This window comes from Apteryx rowi, unplaced genomic scaffold (assembly GCF_003343035.1).
Source record: "Apteryx rowi isolate R43461 unplaced genomic scaffold, aptRow1 scaffold_3, whole genome shotgun sequence".
NCBI lineage: Eukaryota > Metazoa > Chordata > Aves > Apterygiformes > Apterygidae > Apteryx > Apteryx rowi.
The window spans coordinates 9,330,766-9,349,184 of record NW_020449418.1 but is presented as its reverse complement, the minus strand read 5'-3'; the positions used below and the strand labels follow the sequence as shown (position 1 = coordinate 9,349,184).

The 18,419-nt window shown below is 37.5% G+C and overlaps 1 protein-coding gene and 1 long non-coding RNA gene across 11 annotated transcripts in view; one reads left to right on the top strand and one right to left on the bottom strand.

Annotated features, from left to right (window-relative positions):
* Positions 1 to 5,038: 5,038 nt before the first annotated feature.
* On the top strand, positions 5,039 to 8,300 carry LOC112968054. Its single transcript, XR_003254197.1, has 3 exons — positions 5,039 to 5,223; positions 5,315 to 5,393; positions 6,919 to 8,300. It is a non-coding gene; the product is annotated as an uncharacterized LOC112968054 (long non-coding RNA).
* A 120-nt stretch (positions 8,301 to 8,420) lies between these two features.
* Positions 8,421 to 18,419, bottom strand: part of EXOC2 (exocyst complex component 2) — a 144,628-nt gene continuing 134,629 nt past the window's right edge. For 5 of the 10 annotated variants that reach the window (XM_026069875.1, XM_026069870.1, XM_026069871.1 and 2 more), the window contains 4 exons: positions 16,794 to 16,916; positions 14,340 to 14,401; positions 12,417 to 12,476; positions 8,428 to 10,176 (listed from right to left, as the gene is read on the bottom strand). In XM_026069875.1, the coding sequence (XP_025925660.1) occupies positions 10,083 to 10,176; positions 12,417 to 12,476; positions 14,340 to 14,401; positions 16,794 to 16,916 (339 nt within the window). In that variant the 3' untranslated portion in view covers positions 8,428 to 10,082. Of the gene's footprint in view, positions 10,177 to 12,416; positions 12,477 to 14,339; positions 14,402 to 16,793; positions 16,917 to 18,419 lie in introns of all 10 variants that reach the window. The other 5 variants (XM_026069866.1, XM_026069869.1, XM_026069877.1 and 2 more) reach the window with 4 other exon arrangements.

Sequence of the window (18,419 nt, the reverse complement as noted above, 5' to 3'; positions counted from 1 at the left end):
TGTCCGCCCTCTGTCCTGCACTAAATGGCTCACTTGGCACGAGCCCGAGCAGGGAAGGTCTCCCCAGACTGCTCACCAGGGACGAGCTGGACTTCCTTTGGGGGCTGCTGGCATTCTTACTCTCCCCTGCGCTTTCTGACTCATCTCCATCACCTTCCTCCAGGCCTTTTTTTTCTCTCTCTTTCCCTTCAATTACCTTACTTTGTAGCCCAGTCTCTCTTTTCTTGTTCATTGCTACTGCCTGGGACACTGCCAGGGAGGCTAGAAAGCAGTAAGGAAGCACAAGAAGTTTCTTTCCTGTGGAGTGAGAAAAAACAACTGCCTGCAGAAATACAGCCCAACATGCACAACTTCCATGGCCAAGTCACACAGACAGGAACCTTCAGGCACATGTAGGAGACTTCAGGCCAGATCCTCCATGGCTTTATCAAGGAATAGCTGATGCCCATTGAGGGAGGCTCTGGTATGTGAGTTATAGCACCCCAGTACACTTAGCTCATAGAGTGGGCACCAAATATCCCCCACATGAGCAAAGAGCAATGTGATTGTATGTGATGTGCTATTTTCAATTATTGCTCTTTGCATGTGTTAGGATAAATATTTTAAATAACATACAAGCACAGGAGAAAAAACTCCTAGCCATTCACTCAAACATTAACCTGTTGAATTCACTGCCACAAGATATTGCTGAGGCAATAACTCAACAGAAAAATTAAAAGCTTGGAAATGTAACCCCCCTTCCTGCTCTTCCATAAGGCTTGTGGGAAAAGCATAGCAGTGCAGCAGAGGAAAAAAAATCCATCTTGATGCAATCTTGTACAGACATTAAATACTGAGGGGAAGCAGCAGTGAAATATTCCTCCTTGAACTCACCAGGTACACAAGAAGGACAGGCTATATTACTTAAAGCTGGAGCACTTATTCCTCCTCATACTCAGAGTGGGATCATGCTCTGCAGAGCAGTCCTTCCCTGAGTTTTCACCCTGTGGGGCAAATATAAAAGCAAGAGAGTGTGTGTTTGTGTCTTTGAGCAGGGTAGATCTACCAGGGAAGAGGCTTGAGGAGACTGAGCCTTTCTCTGTTAGCTCCTATCTCCTGCTGGCATCACTGTCAAGGTGTTAGCATTGCACGCCCTCTTCTATTCCAGGGTCAAAATGGCACACTTTCTTATAACACGTAGCAGATTGTGTATAGCAGAGTCTCTTTGGCCAAAGAGAAAATCTTTGCTACATGGAGGTTAAGGTTGAAACAATATATTGGTGAGAAGTGCAATTTGAAAGAAAGAGAAGACATTGGCACTGCAAAATCCCCCTCAAGTAATAATCCCCAAATAAATAAAACACATCACAACCCCTTCCCCAAAAAATCCAAGCAAACCAAACCAAGTCAAAACCAAAAGAAACTCAAAAACCTAAAAATACAACCGACTCCGAAACTCTCACAAAAGAAGAGAAATTGGATTTCACTGGAATGTGGTGAATTTAGTAGATGAAAACCCAAGCAGAACTCAAATAGGGGGAGTGTGTGTGTGTGGGGAAACCAAGATGAAAAACAGAAGAAATGAAATGCCTGGAGCATCGTTCCAGAAATCCTAACATTTTGTGGTGTGGCAAGCCACTGAAGAGGATTCTCAACCAGCTCTGCACAGCTTTGTTCCCCTCCCCGCTCTCTGCAGCTTGATAAAAGAACAGGAAGGATGTTTGATTGCAGATTGGCCACCAGCCACTTTCAAAGGGGAGTCATTTAGTGAGATTCACTCATACTTGTATAAGCTCAAATAAAAAAGGAACAACATTGGTAAAGCAGCTAGACTGATCTTGCAAACACACTTCATCTTGGACCCCACTGATGGGAAAAACACTCTGCTACATAGAATGTAACATTATGAATACTGATAACACCTCCCAGCAAGCCTCAAACATCTATTTCCAGATGAGTGTTTACTACCACGTGGTCAGTTAAGGCTGACCATATTGTGCACAAGTCTGATTATTGCAGCCCTAGTGTTGGTTTTACTTTTCTTTAAATATAGGCACATATGGGGGGCCTTTTGACTAGCCGTTCGTTTGTATGACACACCAGAGCTGTCATACTCAGACCAAAATCTGCGGGCTGTTCAACCTAAAGTGGTCAACTTGACTAAAAAGGCTCCCCAAAAAGGCTGAGCCTTTTTAACAGTGAATATGGTTTTCAGTTACTACCCTTGGTGGAAGCTAGTTAGTGTGACTTGAGGTCATAAGATAGAACCCACAATGTTTCTTCAATTATTTTAGTGATATGTGACTTCCAGAGACGTTGAGAAAGCTTTTGAAGTCTGTATTATTTTTCATTCATGAGAACCTGTTTTTTTTTCCTCTTTTAAACACACCTCACAGATAAAATTTGACACCATTCACCTCTGGCAGGAAATTTTGGAAGGCGTGGTGTGATGGGTAGAAGAGAGACTCAAGCCTTTGCATATCTCACTTCCATGCCACTGGCACTGACTCACTGGGTGGCTGGGGGTGACTCACCTGGCCTCTGCTTTCCTCACCTTGCCCTGCTAGGGAGACTGCAACATACCTGGTGGGACAGCTGTTATTTAATTCAGCAAGTACCAAGCATGTGATTTTTGAGACTACTGAAGCCAATGGGGGCTTTTGCATTGACTTCCATGGGTTCTGATATTTGCCTGTATAAAATGCATCAAGAGTCAGATATCAAAGGCCCAGTGTATTACTAGAAATTTCTCTGGATTTGTAAACTGAGTTTGCAATATACCAATGGATTTCACATTAGGGTATCAGTTAAATTAGCACAATGCTGACTTCACTAAAGCATCATAGGCTTGCCACAGATTAAGTCTAGAACTATCATCACTTTCCTAATAATGGACTTCATGGATCCAGGTTCAAGTCTCTGCTGTGGCATAGACTGCATGCCTTGCACAGACAGGCAAGGCACTGAGGCTGAACTTATACAAAAAGTGCAGTCCTGTGGCACTCTGCCCACTTTCAGGCAGGGCTGCTCTGGTCCCATCCAGCCCTGGACCATGTGTTCCTGCCCTCTTCCTTGCGCCAGGACTTGTGTTCTGGCAACCATCTCTTCAAGAACATGAATTGGAGATCAGCCAGCAATCAGTTTGAGTAATTAGTGATGAATTTGATCCAAAGGTGGAGGGCAGGGCCAGAGTGGCAAGGCAGCAATCTTAGTTTAAATTTCTTTGAACTGGGTGTTGGAGTGTTGTGCCCAACTTTATAATATCTCAGTCCTGCAGCAGAATTCATACTTAACAGCTTGAGCAAAGCACCTCGAAAAGGTTTCTCAAGAGCACATGAGCTGCATTAAAAGCCACCTACACTAGCTGTTAGGAAAAGTCAGGCATTCGTCTTTAAACATTCATTACCTACAACACTTTAGAAGCCTTCAAAACTGCAACTTAGGTCTTCCCCTGTTCTCAGTCAACACCTTAGGCAACCAAATACTGCTTTGCTCCTTCTTTCTGACCCAAGGAATCTTGAATTCTTTTCTGCAGAGCTTAAACAGAAGAGATGAAGACTCCCCATCATCAGCACAGCCTATAGCAGAGAATCTATGATGTGGTTGTGAAAGGCAAGGGAGGACACAAAACCAGGTCCCTCTTCCCGAGAGGATACTCTACCCAGGGTCTTCTCTTGAAGATCCCAATGGCTGCATCCGTATGGAGCTCCTGGCTATAGGAGGGCACAGGAAAGTTTGATTGTAGGACTGCAATTACACTTTAGGCATGAGAAAGATGCCTGTAGCTAATCAGCACTACTCAGCTGGGAGCATCTGTGGGCAAGCACACATGCATGCTGCAAACACGATGGTAACAAAGCACTTGCCTACTATGTTTAGGAGTCACAGGCACAGGCAAAGAGCTTCGGTGTTGCACTTCTGCTCTTCAACTGCTGTTGTCTGCCTACCTCCCATTTCAGGTGCCATAATTTGCTTGTGAAACTGAGCATATAAAATTATGTGAAAGGGGTCCTGGAAAAGTAAACACATGAACTCTGATGTGCTATGAATATAGTGCCCCTAAGTACATTCTGGACATTGGGCTGGAATATGATGGGATTAACACAATTCAGATGGATCTGTATAGCACTTTTAGGAGAAGAAAAATACAGAGAGAATGTATTATACTGGACCCTAGACAAAGGGTCCTGGAAGAGTGGAGTTTACTGAGCTTCAAAAAGAAATTAGACATTCACACATGCGAAACTCTCAGCAAAATTATAGTTTGCTCAAGAACTAATCYATGAAGCACTTAGGTTTTTAAAGTGGACACTGATTACATTAGCTAGAAATCAGCTTTCCATTTGGACATATTATTTAAATAACTGTTCAAAAAGCACAATCTGGACACAGCTGGTAAAGGACACAATTGTAAAACATGCCTACAATAGATGTCTTCCTTAGAGAATTTATCTAACTTCATAACTTTTGAAATGTAGGATAGATTTTATCTTTGCAAAACAAATTTTGCTGGGGTTTGTTCTATTTTGTCACATATTGTGTGTGTGTGTGTGTATATATCTATATCTATATATACAGATAGAGATATATACACTTAACATTTGTATATATTTGTAGCATTTTAATTGATTCAGAGAATCACCTTGCCTTCTGTACAGAGTATCACCTTCTCTTGCTCTCCAGTCCTGGTGGACTGAAATGTCTGAAGAGCAATGGTTGGACATTTTCTTCCCTGTGCCAGCTGTACTTTTGAGGTTACAACAGGTGTCTAACAACGTTTTTACCACAATGGTTCAGAGCTCTCTGGTCTTTATTAATTCATTTTCAAATCTCTGTCTACCCATATTTATGCCGGGTTCTAAAAATAAGTAGCACCGTTAACATTCTGAATTTTAATTATCTACTGAATATCTAAAAAGATAAGCTGGAAGGGGAACCCCCTCTGTGAGCAGAAGTACAATCTAGTTAAATGAGTGAAATTTATCAGAAAAAGTGAGTAATGAGCAGTGAGGAAGACTGTCTCATTTTGCTAATTTTACTTTATAAATTATCTGATTTGACATTCTGTGCTAAAAATCTGCTTATGAACCAAGAAAACCAAAGGATGTACTCCACTTGGTTGAAGCAGAATCTTTTGCCGCAGAAATTTTTCTACATTAGTACTGCAGCATAAAAACTCCCATGCCACTAAAATGAAGACACTCACGGTTGTTTCTAGACCATCACACATCTAGAAATAGCTGGGTAAGCTGCGCTTTTGGTTTGAATCTCCTGGTTTTCTGCATTCACATCAGAACTGCATTAATTTCACTGCATATGTGTCCTCAACGCACAGAAAGATGACAGCACAGGAAGTGTTAACCAAAGTTGTCCTACTCCCTACCTGCACACCCAGGCCCACTTCAGGAATGAAGGTGAAGATAATTCTTCTTCTCAGTTTAATTCTTATCTTCTGTTTAATGTATTTTAATGAACTGCACCGAGACTATCACTGCATTTTATTTAGGCCCTTTTGCCTGGGACTGGCAAGGAATATTTTATACTAAAGTTATTTCATAAGAAAGAGATGAAAAGGTGCCAAAATAGATTATAAAACTAAGCATGTGCTAATAGCATCTGTTACAAATAAGGCTGGATTCCACTTTCCATTGTCTTACTCCTTTTTCCTCAAGTTGTTTAAATTTTCCAATTCAAAAGGAATTTGGCTGAAGATTTTCCTTACTTGGTCTTGACCTCAAGCAGGACTGCTTGCAGAAAAGCTGTACAAAATCTATTAGAAGCCTTTAAATAATGAGAGCGTGAGAGAAAAGGAACAGAGACTTTTCTTTTCCTTGGATGTTCAGACTAGAAAAGATTAGCTGCAATAAATGACCCCCAACAACTGTTTGATCTCAAAAATAAACCACAGAACTGTTAATGTTGCTACTCCAAAAGCAGCAAGTTTTCCTCTCTGCTCCCAATGAAAGAAATAGCAAAGTGTGTCATTTAAGTTATTCACCAACACACATTCTTTTAATGGACTTCAAGGATACATTGGTGTTTCTCCAAATGAAAGCCCTCTTAGGCCATCAGGTAATATTGAAAGAAGTATATAATTTACATGATAAACACCTTGTACTGAAAGAAATATACCATTTTAGGACGTGTTTTCTTAATAGCTTCATTAAAGACAGAGCTTTTAGAGCTCTGAAGCTCAAAGAGCACAAAGAGGAAGGGGGTTGGACTGCAGGAATCTTCTCTTTGACCTATGGCAACGTTACATGAAAATAGAAAAGTTAAAGACAAAAATGGCTAATATGTTGCCTAATGAAACAGTTTACCCTGTTATTCCCAGTTTTCCCTTTCACTCCATGCCAAAAAAAACTAGCAGGTACTGGAAAGTCACAAAACAAGCTGTCAACGCCATGAAGTCAAAACACGCCAACAGGTAACACAGCTAGTTCAAAATTGTTTTGCCTGTAACTATGTAGCATTTCTGATGGTTTCCTTTAGCAATGTTAAAAGAAACCATGTGATGTGTTAACACTGCAGAAGCAGTCTTAAGTCTATGAATATCCTGATAATACTAACATCTAAAACACAAGAATATGATTACTGCTGAAGAGGCTATAGAAGGTAAACTGAACGATCTCTTTATCAGTATATGGACAGGCTGGAAGGTAAGTTAGTGACAAATGTTCAAGAGTCTAAATTCAATTATTAAATGCTGTTAAGCCTTTCAGCACCTTGGAATCTTTCCTTTTAAATGACTGGCTTCTGAACACCGCGAGAAAGGCGTACAAGAGGTATTCCAGCATTATGTTTATTTTGTTGTTTTTATCTTGGATTGTAAATTAACTGATTCTCTACTAAAAATATTTTAAACAAATTTACAAGTCATAACTTTTTTTTTCTTTTTCTTTCTTTCTTTCTTTCTTTCTTTCTTTTTTTTTTTTTAAGGATAAGGATCAGCACGCAAAACTCCTCCAGGTACATGGCTAGGCCAGAAATGCCAAGAGACTCCAGACCACAGTCCTGTTTGAAGTCTACCATCACATTTAACAAATCTATGCCCAAACATTTCTAACGTATCTGGAAGCCTGACACTTTCAGAATGTATTTGTGTCCTACTAAACATATACATATGCCTAGGTGGTACAATAAACACATGTACTATTGCTAGTTTTATTGCTTATTTTATCTATTTCRTTAAGTTACCATCCAGATACTTAATGAACGTTCCCCTATTTTTTCACCATTTTAATGGTGGATTTAAGTAATTTTTCTGTTGCTCTTGCTTGGTTCCCCCCAACATCTTATTACACTGATATTGTATTTGCTTTTTATTTCTTCTTTGCTTACCTCCTGAACTACCCATAATGACTCAAAATAAATATTCAGAAATACAGTAATAGGAAAATGCTTCAACATCTCCAGAGGCTGATCATCTCAACACAGCATATTACGGTTGAATTTTCCTGCAAGCCCTTCACCTATTTTCAGCAAGACACAATTTATAACCTTATTACTTCCTAAATTTTTTCTCCTAATGAGAAATAAAGCTCTCCAGGTTTCTATTTCATTGTCAATGTTGATTTTTTTCTTCAGTCTGTATTGCTTTTAGTTCTACTAAAGATTCAAAGTTCATGTAATAATTCAGTTTATTTTCCCTTGTACTGTTTTTAGCTCTTATCTTTGCTTTAAATGTCAAAGCCTTTCACTTCTGTTACTTCAATTTGATTTCCTTGCTGTCTCTCTTTTCTCTGCAAGCCCTAACTGGTTGTGTATTTTGGTGTGGCCTCCCCATCTTTTCCTACTTCCAATAGTATCTTTTAAACCTCATTGTATCTTTGAACAGTATTTTGCAAAGCCAAACTGACCACTTCTTGTTTTTTGTAATCTTCTTTTCAGAGGAACTGCAGCCTGCTGTACCTTGGCTATAAAGTTTCAGCAGTCCCAAGTCTCTTTCTCACACAAAGGTTTTCTAATAAATCCATTGCCGCATGATGTTCATTGATTTCCTTAATGCCACCAAATCTGATTTCTTGAAATTTAGTGCTCTGACTTGATTGCGGATATTTATTTCATATCAGGCTAAATTCAAGCAATATTTTGATCCCTTTCATATTATTCACTTGTTTGTCATCACTGAAGTGTTCTGAAGTATTACTTCAGAGAGGCARCTAAACACAAACAACTTACTTATTTCAGTGTTGAAAGATAAGCAACAAGCTTTTGTAACACAAGACGGCTAAGAGAATGCTGTTATGATAAAGAAGCACCTGAATCAATATTAATTCAGTATAGACTATAAAATAAGTTTTCGATACTTATGAACATTTCTGATACAAATGTAAGCCCCGACAAAAATCATAAAGAAATCACATTTCTTGGAAAACGAGGAATTAGGGAAAAGCTTATGACCATCTTTTTTATTACTTTATTATTCTGAAGCCAGCTGCTTTACAGATTGAACTGGACAATGATTTCAGTTAATACCAGAAACTGTGACTGCAACCAGCTTAGAATGGGTAACATCGAACAAAACATCGTTTCAGGTGTTTAATGATTCTGTTAAGCCAATAATGACATGTATTTCAAGTTTCAAACTTCCATTCAAAATGCTACTACCACTTGCTTGCACACAATTTTTCATGAATACATGTCCATCAACATGTTTCTTGCAGTATTTTATAATTAGTACAACTGTATGCTTAAAAAAAAACCAACAACTATGTTTTAAAGCATCTGAATGGACTGGCTGAAGAAAAAAGCTGACATTAAAAAAAAATTGTATGAAAACTCAGTGCACAGCTTCTGAAAAGTCATATTTGARATGTACAGAAAGAATACATTGTTACTGCACAATTTATTTAATGTGTGAGTCACAATTTTGGGTAAAAAATTAAAAAGCTCCCCAAAACAAAACAATTTTGTATTAGTTGCTCTCTATTATAGCTTCCTGTATTTATATTAAGTCCCAGAATGCAAGTCAGTGTTGAACCTGGTCCCACCTGTTAGCTGGGAAGGCAGTTCTTGACCTTACTGCAATTATATGTTAGGGGCAGCAAAATTTTTCTTCTCTCCTCCTGAATACCTATTCCCCGCCAAACAAATTCAATAATTGATGGTGAAAAGAGGACTGACTAACAAGAGGGAAGAGGAAGACAGTGGTAGTATGTATGTAAGAATGAGACAAGACAAGACAAGAGAGAAGAAAGCTGTAAAACCAACGTACTCCTCCTGACACCTTCTACTTACCTCTGACTATGCAACAGGCTATTTGCTATTCTACTCCTTAACACCAAATAATATTTTACTTAAACATTTAAAGAAATTCTACTAATCTTACATTTATAAACTCAGAGCACTTTTCTGTTAATTTCCAGTGAAAGGAGAGTTTATTTCAGATATGAATGTTAACATCAATATTCAGATAGAAGGAAAAATAATATAGACAGATCTGTTTAATTAAGAAAGAAGTAAGCAAATAAAAGCCTCTCAAGAAATCAGACTTATGACCACTAAAACTGTAGATGATAGCAGAAAAAAGTGATAATTTTTTAATGTAAAAGAAGCAGTATCCTTTTGCATATTGTATTTGAATATTTATTTGTCATTTGTTAAGTAGTAATGTTTATTGCATGCTTCTCAATAGTTTATAGAAGTTGACTCTTCCAATCACTTACATCAGGATTGCTCTACATCTGGAAGTTAAGAATTAATACACTGAGCAGTATGTGTAACTACACAAAATTATGGTGACATTTGCTAAAAATATATTTAAATGTATTTTAACAAATGAAACTGACATTGCAGCACATAAATGAAGACTTCCTCACACACTTACAGCCAAGAAGAGTGTATGTAAACAAAACTGGCTTAATCCACGCCACAGAATGCAATATAGTAGACAGAAAATCATTTTATCCTGATATATATGAACGGAACTCTCATTCAACAGGATACCACATACCATTTTTCTGAGTTGTATCTCATCATTTCTTTTTCAATGAAATTCCTTTTGTTTTTTTTCAGAGTGCTCAAAGGAGTAGAAGTAGTACAGGAAAATGGGTGACGCTTATCCGCATTCACATTTCGAGTTCCTTGCATTGTGTTGCTGTCTATGTTTTCATCATTGCTGATGAAGAAGCTTGAAAGCAGGTCAGCTGCAAGTGCATGCTACTTTTAAATTTGTTTAGTAGCTCTTCTAGTAACCTGTAAAAGGTAAATATTTACAACTTTGGCAGATTCTGAAAAGGGAACAATTATCAAACATTTTAGCTATTCCGTATGTAACTTCAAATATGCTGTTTGTTTAAATACAGGGCCTAAAATTGGATCTAGTTTAGATATCTGAATATTACAGACATTTAGAAATATGGTAAGTGTATCTTATAAAGGGATGATCTATGGCCAGAAGAGGACGTAGGCACAGAGATTTTATCAAGGTAATAAAATACACCTTTATATCCCTTTCCTTCCATATAAAGACCATCTCCTGAAAGAAAAAAATACGCAAAACACAATGGCAACAGGACTGTTGGTGAAGGATCATAAGATTCTTATCATGTAAAGAAAATCTAGAAACTGCCAGACTGTGCCATAAAACCAGTATCCCTTATCAAGGCTGTGGTTTTGGTGTCTATTTGAATTGCGAATTTTAGTTCTCAGACTTGTCTTTGGGAGGTATTTCAGGGATATCTCTTTGGGATCATGTCTGAGAGATTAGAGGTAGAATGACTGTTCTGGAAGAAGTATTCACTCATTTGCAGCTATGTAGTTTTGTCCTTTACAGATAATAAACTATGTATGAGTTCATTCTTTAGCATAAAAATTGTTCAGTTACATCTACATAGCTGCCAAGAGGGTAGTTGGTGTGGTGGATAATGTTTATTATAATCCTCAAAATACAGGTATAGGATCAAGTGTATTGATGGTTTTGTTGTAGGAGATATTTATCATAACAGTGGAGACACATTATTAAATTTTACATTCTTGCCTGTATGTTTCATGTGTATTCTGAGGAAGAAAGTGTTCTCAGAACTGTTTGCTCTATTTCAAAAGCAAGCTAGATGGGGCAGATATGCATCATCTCAAACTTTTGGCAAGCTGTGATTATTCAACAGCCAGTAACAAAGGAAATTATACTGTATGGTAAAAAATAAAAATAAAAATCAATAACAACAACTTGAACCACAAAATCAGTATCTGCTTCCTCAGGAATTCCTCTGGAAAATGACTATAGCCACAATCATCATTCAATGTCGTAGTAATGACTGCGGTTAAACAGAAAGGAACAGCTCTAAATCAGTGCATAAATATGTTTTATTTAACACAAATATGTGTATTTTATAATGAACTGTTTGGAGTGCTGGCAATCGCAGTGATAATAACCCAGGAAATAGAACAAAGTTTGGCACTGTCTGGGGCTCAGAACTCTGAGACAGACGTAAAAATGATGCAGTTCTTGATTCTCATCTGTCCCATGAAGCTCAGATGCTGGTGACTAAGTCAACAAAATCCAACAGGTGTTTTGGAAAGTCTGAGTTGAAGAACCCTCCTTACTCAAAACTGATCCTATCTTTAATAAAACATGAGATAAGGCAAGAAGATAACTTGACACTTTCTGTGGAGGGCTAGTGAACAACAGGTTTGAATAAACAGACAGAGGACTTCTGGAAGAAGGCAAGGTTTGCCTTCTTCATGGACTGTACAAACAGGATCTAGATGTGTCTACAAAATATTCTGAGTTCTGAATGTTAAGTATTTGATGCAGTTCAGTTCCTAAAGATACCATAATACCAGTCTCAAAATAGCCATATTTATACTAATATACTCATTACAAATCATGCCTGTTTTTACCATGCTATACTTTATGAAGCTACGCTTATAACATAGACTATCAAATGCTAGGTTGGATGCCAAAAAGCAGCTTGGTTGTCAAAGGTTCCTATGGTGTGCAAGGAGGAACCCAGAACTCCTCCTCTTGACGTTAAGGAAGAACCACAGACCCTTCTTATTTGTTTTTAAAATGAAACAAGTCAGTTTTGAAAGTTCCCCAMATATCAGCTGGCAAAAACTCAGACTTTGCTCCTTGGCCATTTTTTAATTGCTGCTAAAATCAGCAATGGAGTTCATTGAAACTAAGATTAGYGTAGAAGGCTAAAATTGACTGAAATTAAAAAAATAAAAACAAAGCTATATTGAACTGGTAAGCCTAGGATGGGAAAGGGGAGATGTGCCACAAAGCCATTGGCTCTTCTGTATAATTTAATAGGGCACATTGAGCAAGGGTCTAGCTTATTTTCAACACTCTTCAAAGAAGCTTTCATTCTGTGACTCAGAAGAGTAAAATACAGTGAAGATTAATCCTCTAGTAACAAAGTTCTGATACAACAGTAAAAAGAAATGGCCCTAGAAACCAGAAAGGAGATGAGACAGTGCAGTATACTCACTTTTTGTCTGTTCCACTTGAGAGCTGAGGCAAGGCTTCCAAAGCTTGCTTAAAGCTCGAACTATAAGGAAAGCAAAAATACTTATTTCCCCTTTCAGCAATAACAGTTTCTCTCTATATAGTTCATAGAAACATGATACATTTTATCCATTCTTCTTATTTCAATAAATTAACAAAATATCAACTCAACACTTGACATTTATGTGCAAATTGTATATAAAGTAGTCATGGGCTCAGGCAGGTCTCTCAACAGTCCTAATCTGATATACACAAGAGGCCAAAAGGAAATGTTAAATCAGCAGCTCATTTAAGACAGTGCTTGATGTCCTGGATTCTTCAGGTGTTACAGTAATTGCCAGCCTGTCTTCTGCCTAGAACTAAGTGACCATCAGAGTATGAAGCACAGGTAAAATATTGATCTTGGCTTTCTGCACTCAGCAGACAGGTCACTGCATTTTCTCCTACAGGAGAAGGCTTACAGACAAAATTACAGCAGGTTTGCATTGATGTAACATAGAATCACAGAATAGCTTTGGCTGGAAGGGACCTCCGGAGATCATCAGGTCCAACCCCCCTCTCAAAGCAGGTCCAACTTTGAAATTAGAGAGGGTTGCTTGGGGCCTTGTCCAGTCAAGTTTGAATATTTCCAAGGATGGAGATTCCACACCTTTCTTGGCAACCTGAAGCACATGTGCAGGGAACGGTGCAAGACCTGCACAGATGCATACAATCTTCTGTCAGCAAAAGATGAATATGGCTACTTGTAGCAACTATTAGTGACAAGTCTAGGAATAAAAAGGCATCTAAGAAGATTCAGCTTCTGGGGTTCACTCTGTTTTGCTCATATGCTGATTGGAAACAATAGCACTTAATTTTGTCCAATTTGAGCTGGTGCCAAGTAGTTTTCACCTAGGCCTTCATCACCATCAGACATTCAGAACAGGGAAGCAAGCCTTTCCAAGTTGAATGCAGTGATATCACAGAATATCACATGTGACATTATGAAGATACATTAGAGCCTCAGGCCTTACAACTTCCCCTACAAAATGTTGATCATGTAACATGACTGAACTGTAATTGGTGGGAACATAACGTAACGCCAGGCCTAACAAAAATGTAGTTAATCTAAACTAATGAATGAATATGCTCATATCCAATCCCAAGGATAATCAACTAACAACCTGTAATCAATCAGTCAACATTACTCAAAACTGCTGACAGCTATCATAGGTTGTGTTTTTGGATGTCTTGACTTCATCAGCCACAAATGCTGCTAGTGCTTTTCTTTCTCGCTTTATATTTGTAYGTGCCCCACAATATTTATCTTCAATTTTGTACCCCACTGAAAGATGTTAAATTGCTGAAAGCCTTTTAAAGGCTTTCCTTGTAAGAGACAGAGGGAAGCTGAACTCACTTTCCCTGATCAGGCATGTGGAAAAGGAGAAGTGTACTGTGCAAGCTTGTGGAGAGCCCTCATTTTCCACATCCCTGTGAGGGGATCCTGCCAGTGGCTGGTTCTACATTCTCTCTGAATTGTCTGGCAGGCTTTTTGCAGTATGCTGCATGGGACCCCTGTGAGAAACTGGATGAAACTCAGCGACACCTGCCTTTGTCTTGTTTTAGCACTATTTTCCTCAGCAGCTGAACTACTGTTTTTTTTTGTTTTGTTTTTTTAAGGTAACAGTACAAAATATCTAGTTTGTATGAGCAAACAATTTCAAATTAATAACAAAAAATTAAATGAAAGTAACAATTTTCTTTGAACTGATAAAACCTTAATGGTAACCTGCTTCCCATATATTTGCTTAATGTATCACATATTTCATTTGAAGCACAGTTTCTTGAAAACACTTAATATATATCATGTGCTTTTGCATGTTTACCAAGATTACAATAAAACAATATAAATTACTGCAAATCTTACTTGCTTTCTGGTGTTAGGTATATGGCCACTGTATCTCTCAAAGCACAGATTTCAAGTCTTGCCTAAAGACAGAAATACAAATATTGAAACAACCTTACAGTGCCTTTTGGTCAACTGAATACTAGTATCACAAAGCTTCACCTGTTTTTAGAAGAAAATACTACATGCTGCAGTTTTAAACAGCCTTGGCTTTAACAGTTTGTTTCATGTATTTTTGGTTGCCATGCTGCCATGTCAGTTAGGAAAGCACTAAAAGGAACAATTTCATACTTTTGATTCAAGTCAAATTGTTTGTACAGTCACTATGACTATGTAGCAGTCTAAAAACATTGGTTTGTCTCTCAGTAACAGTAATAAATCTTGAACTCTGTTCCATCTTTTCTGTTCTGCAATAAAAAGACAGAAAGACACTACCTTAAATTTTCTGTCCCCCCCCCCCCGCTTTTTTTTAAAGTACAGTAAGCTTAACTTCTCACAGCATGGCTTGGCCAGGGAGGAAGCAAACAAAAATCTGTCAATACACGTTTTATTCTTGGTTTTGCTGCTGATTTTTTTTTTTTCCCATCAGATGAGGAAGTAGTGCTCTACTTCTCTTGTCTGTCACCTGGTGGGCACACAAGCTTGGGGATTCTACCCCTTACACTGTACTGTGTGTCTAGGTATTGATTTCCACCCAGGCAAACTATAATGGAGAATGAACTCAGGGACTACACAAAGTTCATATATCTTTCTCCAGTCATCATGTAATCATTATCATCACAGGTTTTATATGAAACAAGAACATTCTGAATGTGATCAATACTTAAATAACTTATTCCATACAAATATTAAGTGAACTTCACCCCAGTTCAGATTCAGCTCTTGTTCACCATATACAATTTAATCCATCTAGTTATTACAGAAACTGATATAAATTTAGTCAAAATTCATACCATAACAATTTTTTAAAACAAAACTTTTCATAATGCAACATAGAAACTTGATTCCAATACTAATGAAAGGTTTTGGCTTTTATATCTTCCTATCATCTCTCTTTCTCCTAGGTAGGAAGCCAGCAGAGATTTATGCTTTTCTTTGTACAGAACTTTTTGGCACAAAATAGAACGTAGCTAACCACCCATTTTATACTCATAAGAAATATTTTTCTCGTTGCAGAATGTTTAACCTTTCTCTGTATACTTTCAAGCTGAATAGTCTATGATTTCTTAAAGTCCTACATATAAGATTTTGGACTCTAAGTTTTAGGAGGTAACAGTACAGTGGGAATGTTACATTCTCAAGTGCCACAGCTTAAACAAACACAGTGGAAGAGCAAAGCCTGCATAAGTATGGATCATCTAATGCAGGAAAACAGACTCGGGCTTCCCTCGTCAAAGTCTGATTCTCCATATAGGGGATGTATAGTTGATCAGTCTGGCCAGTCCAGACCATTCTCACACTGCTATTGTCTACCTCAAATTATACAGGATTTTCTATGTTCAGAGGAACAGAAAAGAACCATGAGTGAGAAATCTACAGCAGGGAGGGAAGATCCTTTCAACTACAGGTTTAGGCAGCAAGTTTACAAGCTGGGTCGTCTAGACAAAGAAAAATTGATATACTGCCAATTTTGTTGCTGGTCATTGACTGGTTTAAAATGCCAGTCAATCTTATTGCTGAGGTCTTATGGCTGCAATCTTCTTACCTTATTCTCTGTCAAGTGCAATTATTAACAGCAATTGGAAAATAAGGCTTGCATTTAGATACTTAGTTTCCCATCATAATGTAAGAGTGCTGTCACAGACAGTAAAAAATGGTGGCTGGTTCTGCCTGCCTAGCACAGTCATAGCAATCATTGAGTCAGTGTGATTTTTTTTTTTTGATTTTTTTTTCTTACAGACTCCTTTAAAACTTATTCAATAGTGAATACAACCAGTCCAACCACAAATGAAGAGGGCGGTATAACAGTATCTGTCCTACCCATGCAATGGCAGAGTGCTAACAAAGAATTAGCATATTAAACAAGTGACTTACAAGTTCGGCAAAGACTTGCAAGATCCTACCACATCACATTTTCAAGGTCATAACTCTCTAAAGATCATAAAACTGTTTTTTCTTTTAAAATAAATGTTTTGGTGACAAGCCAAAGACAGTATTTAATAACATTTCAAACAAATGTCATTATGATGCTTTTTATCTCATGGGATATAGTAACCTTCTATGCACTCAGATGCAGACTTCACTAAAATGTAATCAAACTCCAAAATTGGAACTGTATTTACTATTATTCAGTTCCAGCATCCCAAATGATATTGATTCATATACCTGAGAAATACATTGTATCCTAATACTCTTTACTTCCTTGTTTGTTTCCAGTGCTAAAATAAATTCAACAATTATACAGATTACACTTCTCTCTTTGTTACTGTCAGTTTTCTAAATTCAGATCTTTGACAGTACAAAGTATTCAGCTACCTGTAAAGCTCCATTTTTACTGAAGGATGAAACACATTGCATCAGTCGACTCAATTCTTCAGAGACTGCTTCTACAATCCTTGACATCACCCGAGGAACTAAGTCTTTGGAAATGGTAAATACCTGATAGTTATAAAGTAAGAACCATGAGCATGGCATCTATTAACAGAAAAATTTTATATATTAACATTTTAGTAAAAAGCATTAAACACTGAATGGATCACTTTGTTTTTATCAATGGACAAAAAAATTCAAAACAATTGGAATCTGAAGACTTGACACTTGTCCTGTACTTTGACCAATCACCTCTGTTAATAGCAGTGTTAGCTACATGACTTAAGTGATGTGTGATAATGATATTTTTCTTGCAATGCATAAAATCAGCTAGATACCAAAGTATCTACTCTCTCCTGATGAATACAGGTACTCAGGTTGTCACACACAGACTGCTGTTTTGTGAATAGCACCTTTAATTCAGATAAGTAAGTCACACCACCCTGATTACATGTTCAGCTACTTTTTACTCAAGCATTTTGCAATTTCTTTCAGAGTTCTTTACGTGTGGCAAAGACTTGGCTGCACACTTGTCAAACCACTGTCAAATGGCAAGTATTTTTATGCTCTATGGCAGAGACAAGCCTTTGAAAGGGTTTGAGGGTATGGTGGTGTAAAGGATTTACATTTAGATTCTTCCACTGCTATTAATTATTGGTTCCTGGGCAAAAACATCACATCTCACTTTTTCCTATGCATCAAGACTATCTTTTTAACTACTTATTTGTAAAACTTTTTAAAGTAGTACTTGGATCTTCCATTAGAGGTTCAGAATAGTGACTGCAACACAAGAAGAAAACAAAATTAAACATTAGATCTACGCCTGAAGAACAGCATGAAGTAACCAATCTTCCTTAAAGTAAGCTTTAAGGAAGCGAAAAATTGTTGGTGAATTAAAAAAAAATATATATATATGATGTTCTGCACAGAACTGGGGAAAATGCAGGCCAAGAGGTTGGAATACAGAGGAAGTGAGATTATAGGTTAGGCAGATCAAAATTGTGTCAAGACTTAAAGGTGATGACAAAGCTGCACTAAAATTGCATGGGGTTGGGCAGGGGGAAGATGACACAAGGAACTGAAGATGATGTGACTGGAGTGGTGAAAGGAGAATGAAACTGAATAGAGTTTTAAAACACTTTTTTCAGAATTCTACTTTAAAATGACCTAAAAAATTAAAAAGTTGAATGATTTTTTTGCTAGGAGACCTTTACTTTACGTGAAGTTTAGATCTCTTAGGTTTGACAAGGAAATGTAGCAATTAACAGAATATATTCATACAAATATGTAAAGGTGAATTAAGGGAAACAAATATGAATGCAAGATTCCTACCCAGTTTTTGGTTATTTGAGAAATGAATTACATATCAGGGATCCTATAAAGCTGACCATTAAAAAAGGCAGATTTGCATCACAAGCTAAGTACACTGATCACATATAATATACTGGCTATCAGTCATTCACATTGCTAATTCAAACATGCAGCCTACTTTAACTGTTTTGACCCACAAAAGCTAGGTAACTGACATACTTAGCTGTGCAGTAAGAAAAAAAGAACAAACGGCAAAAATCT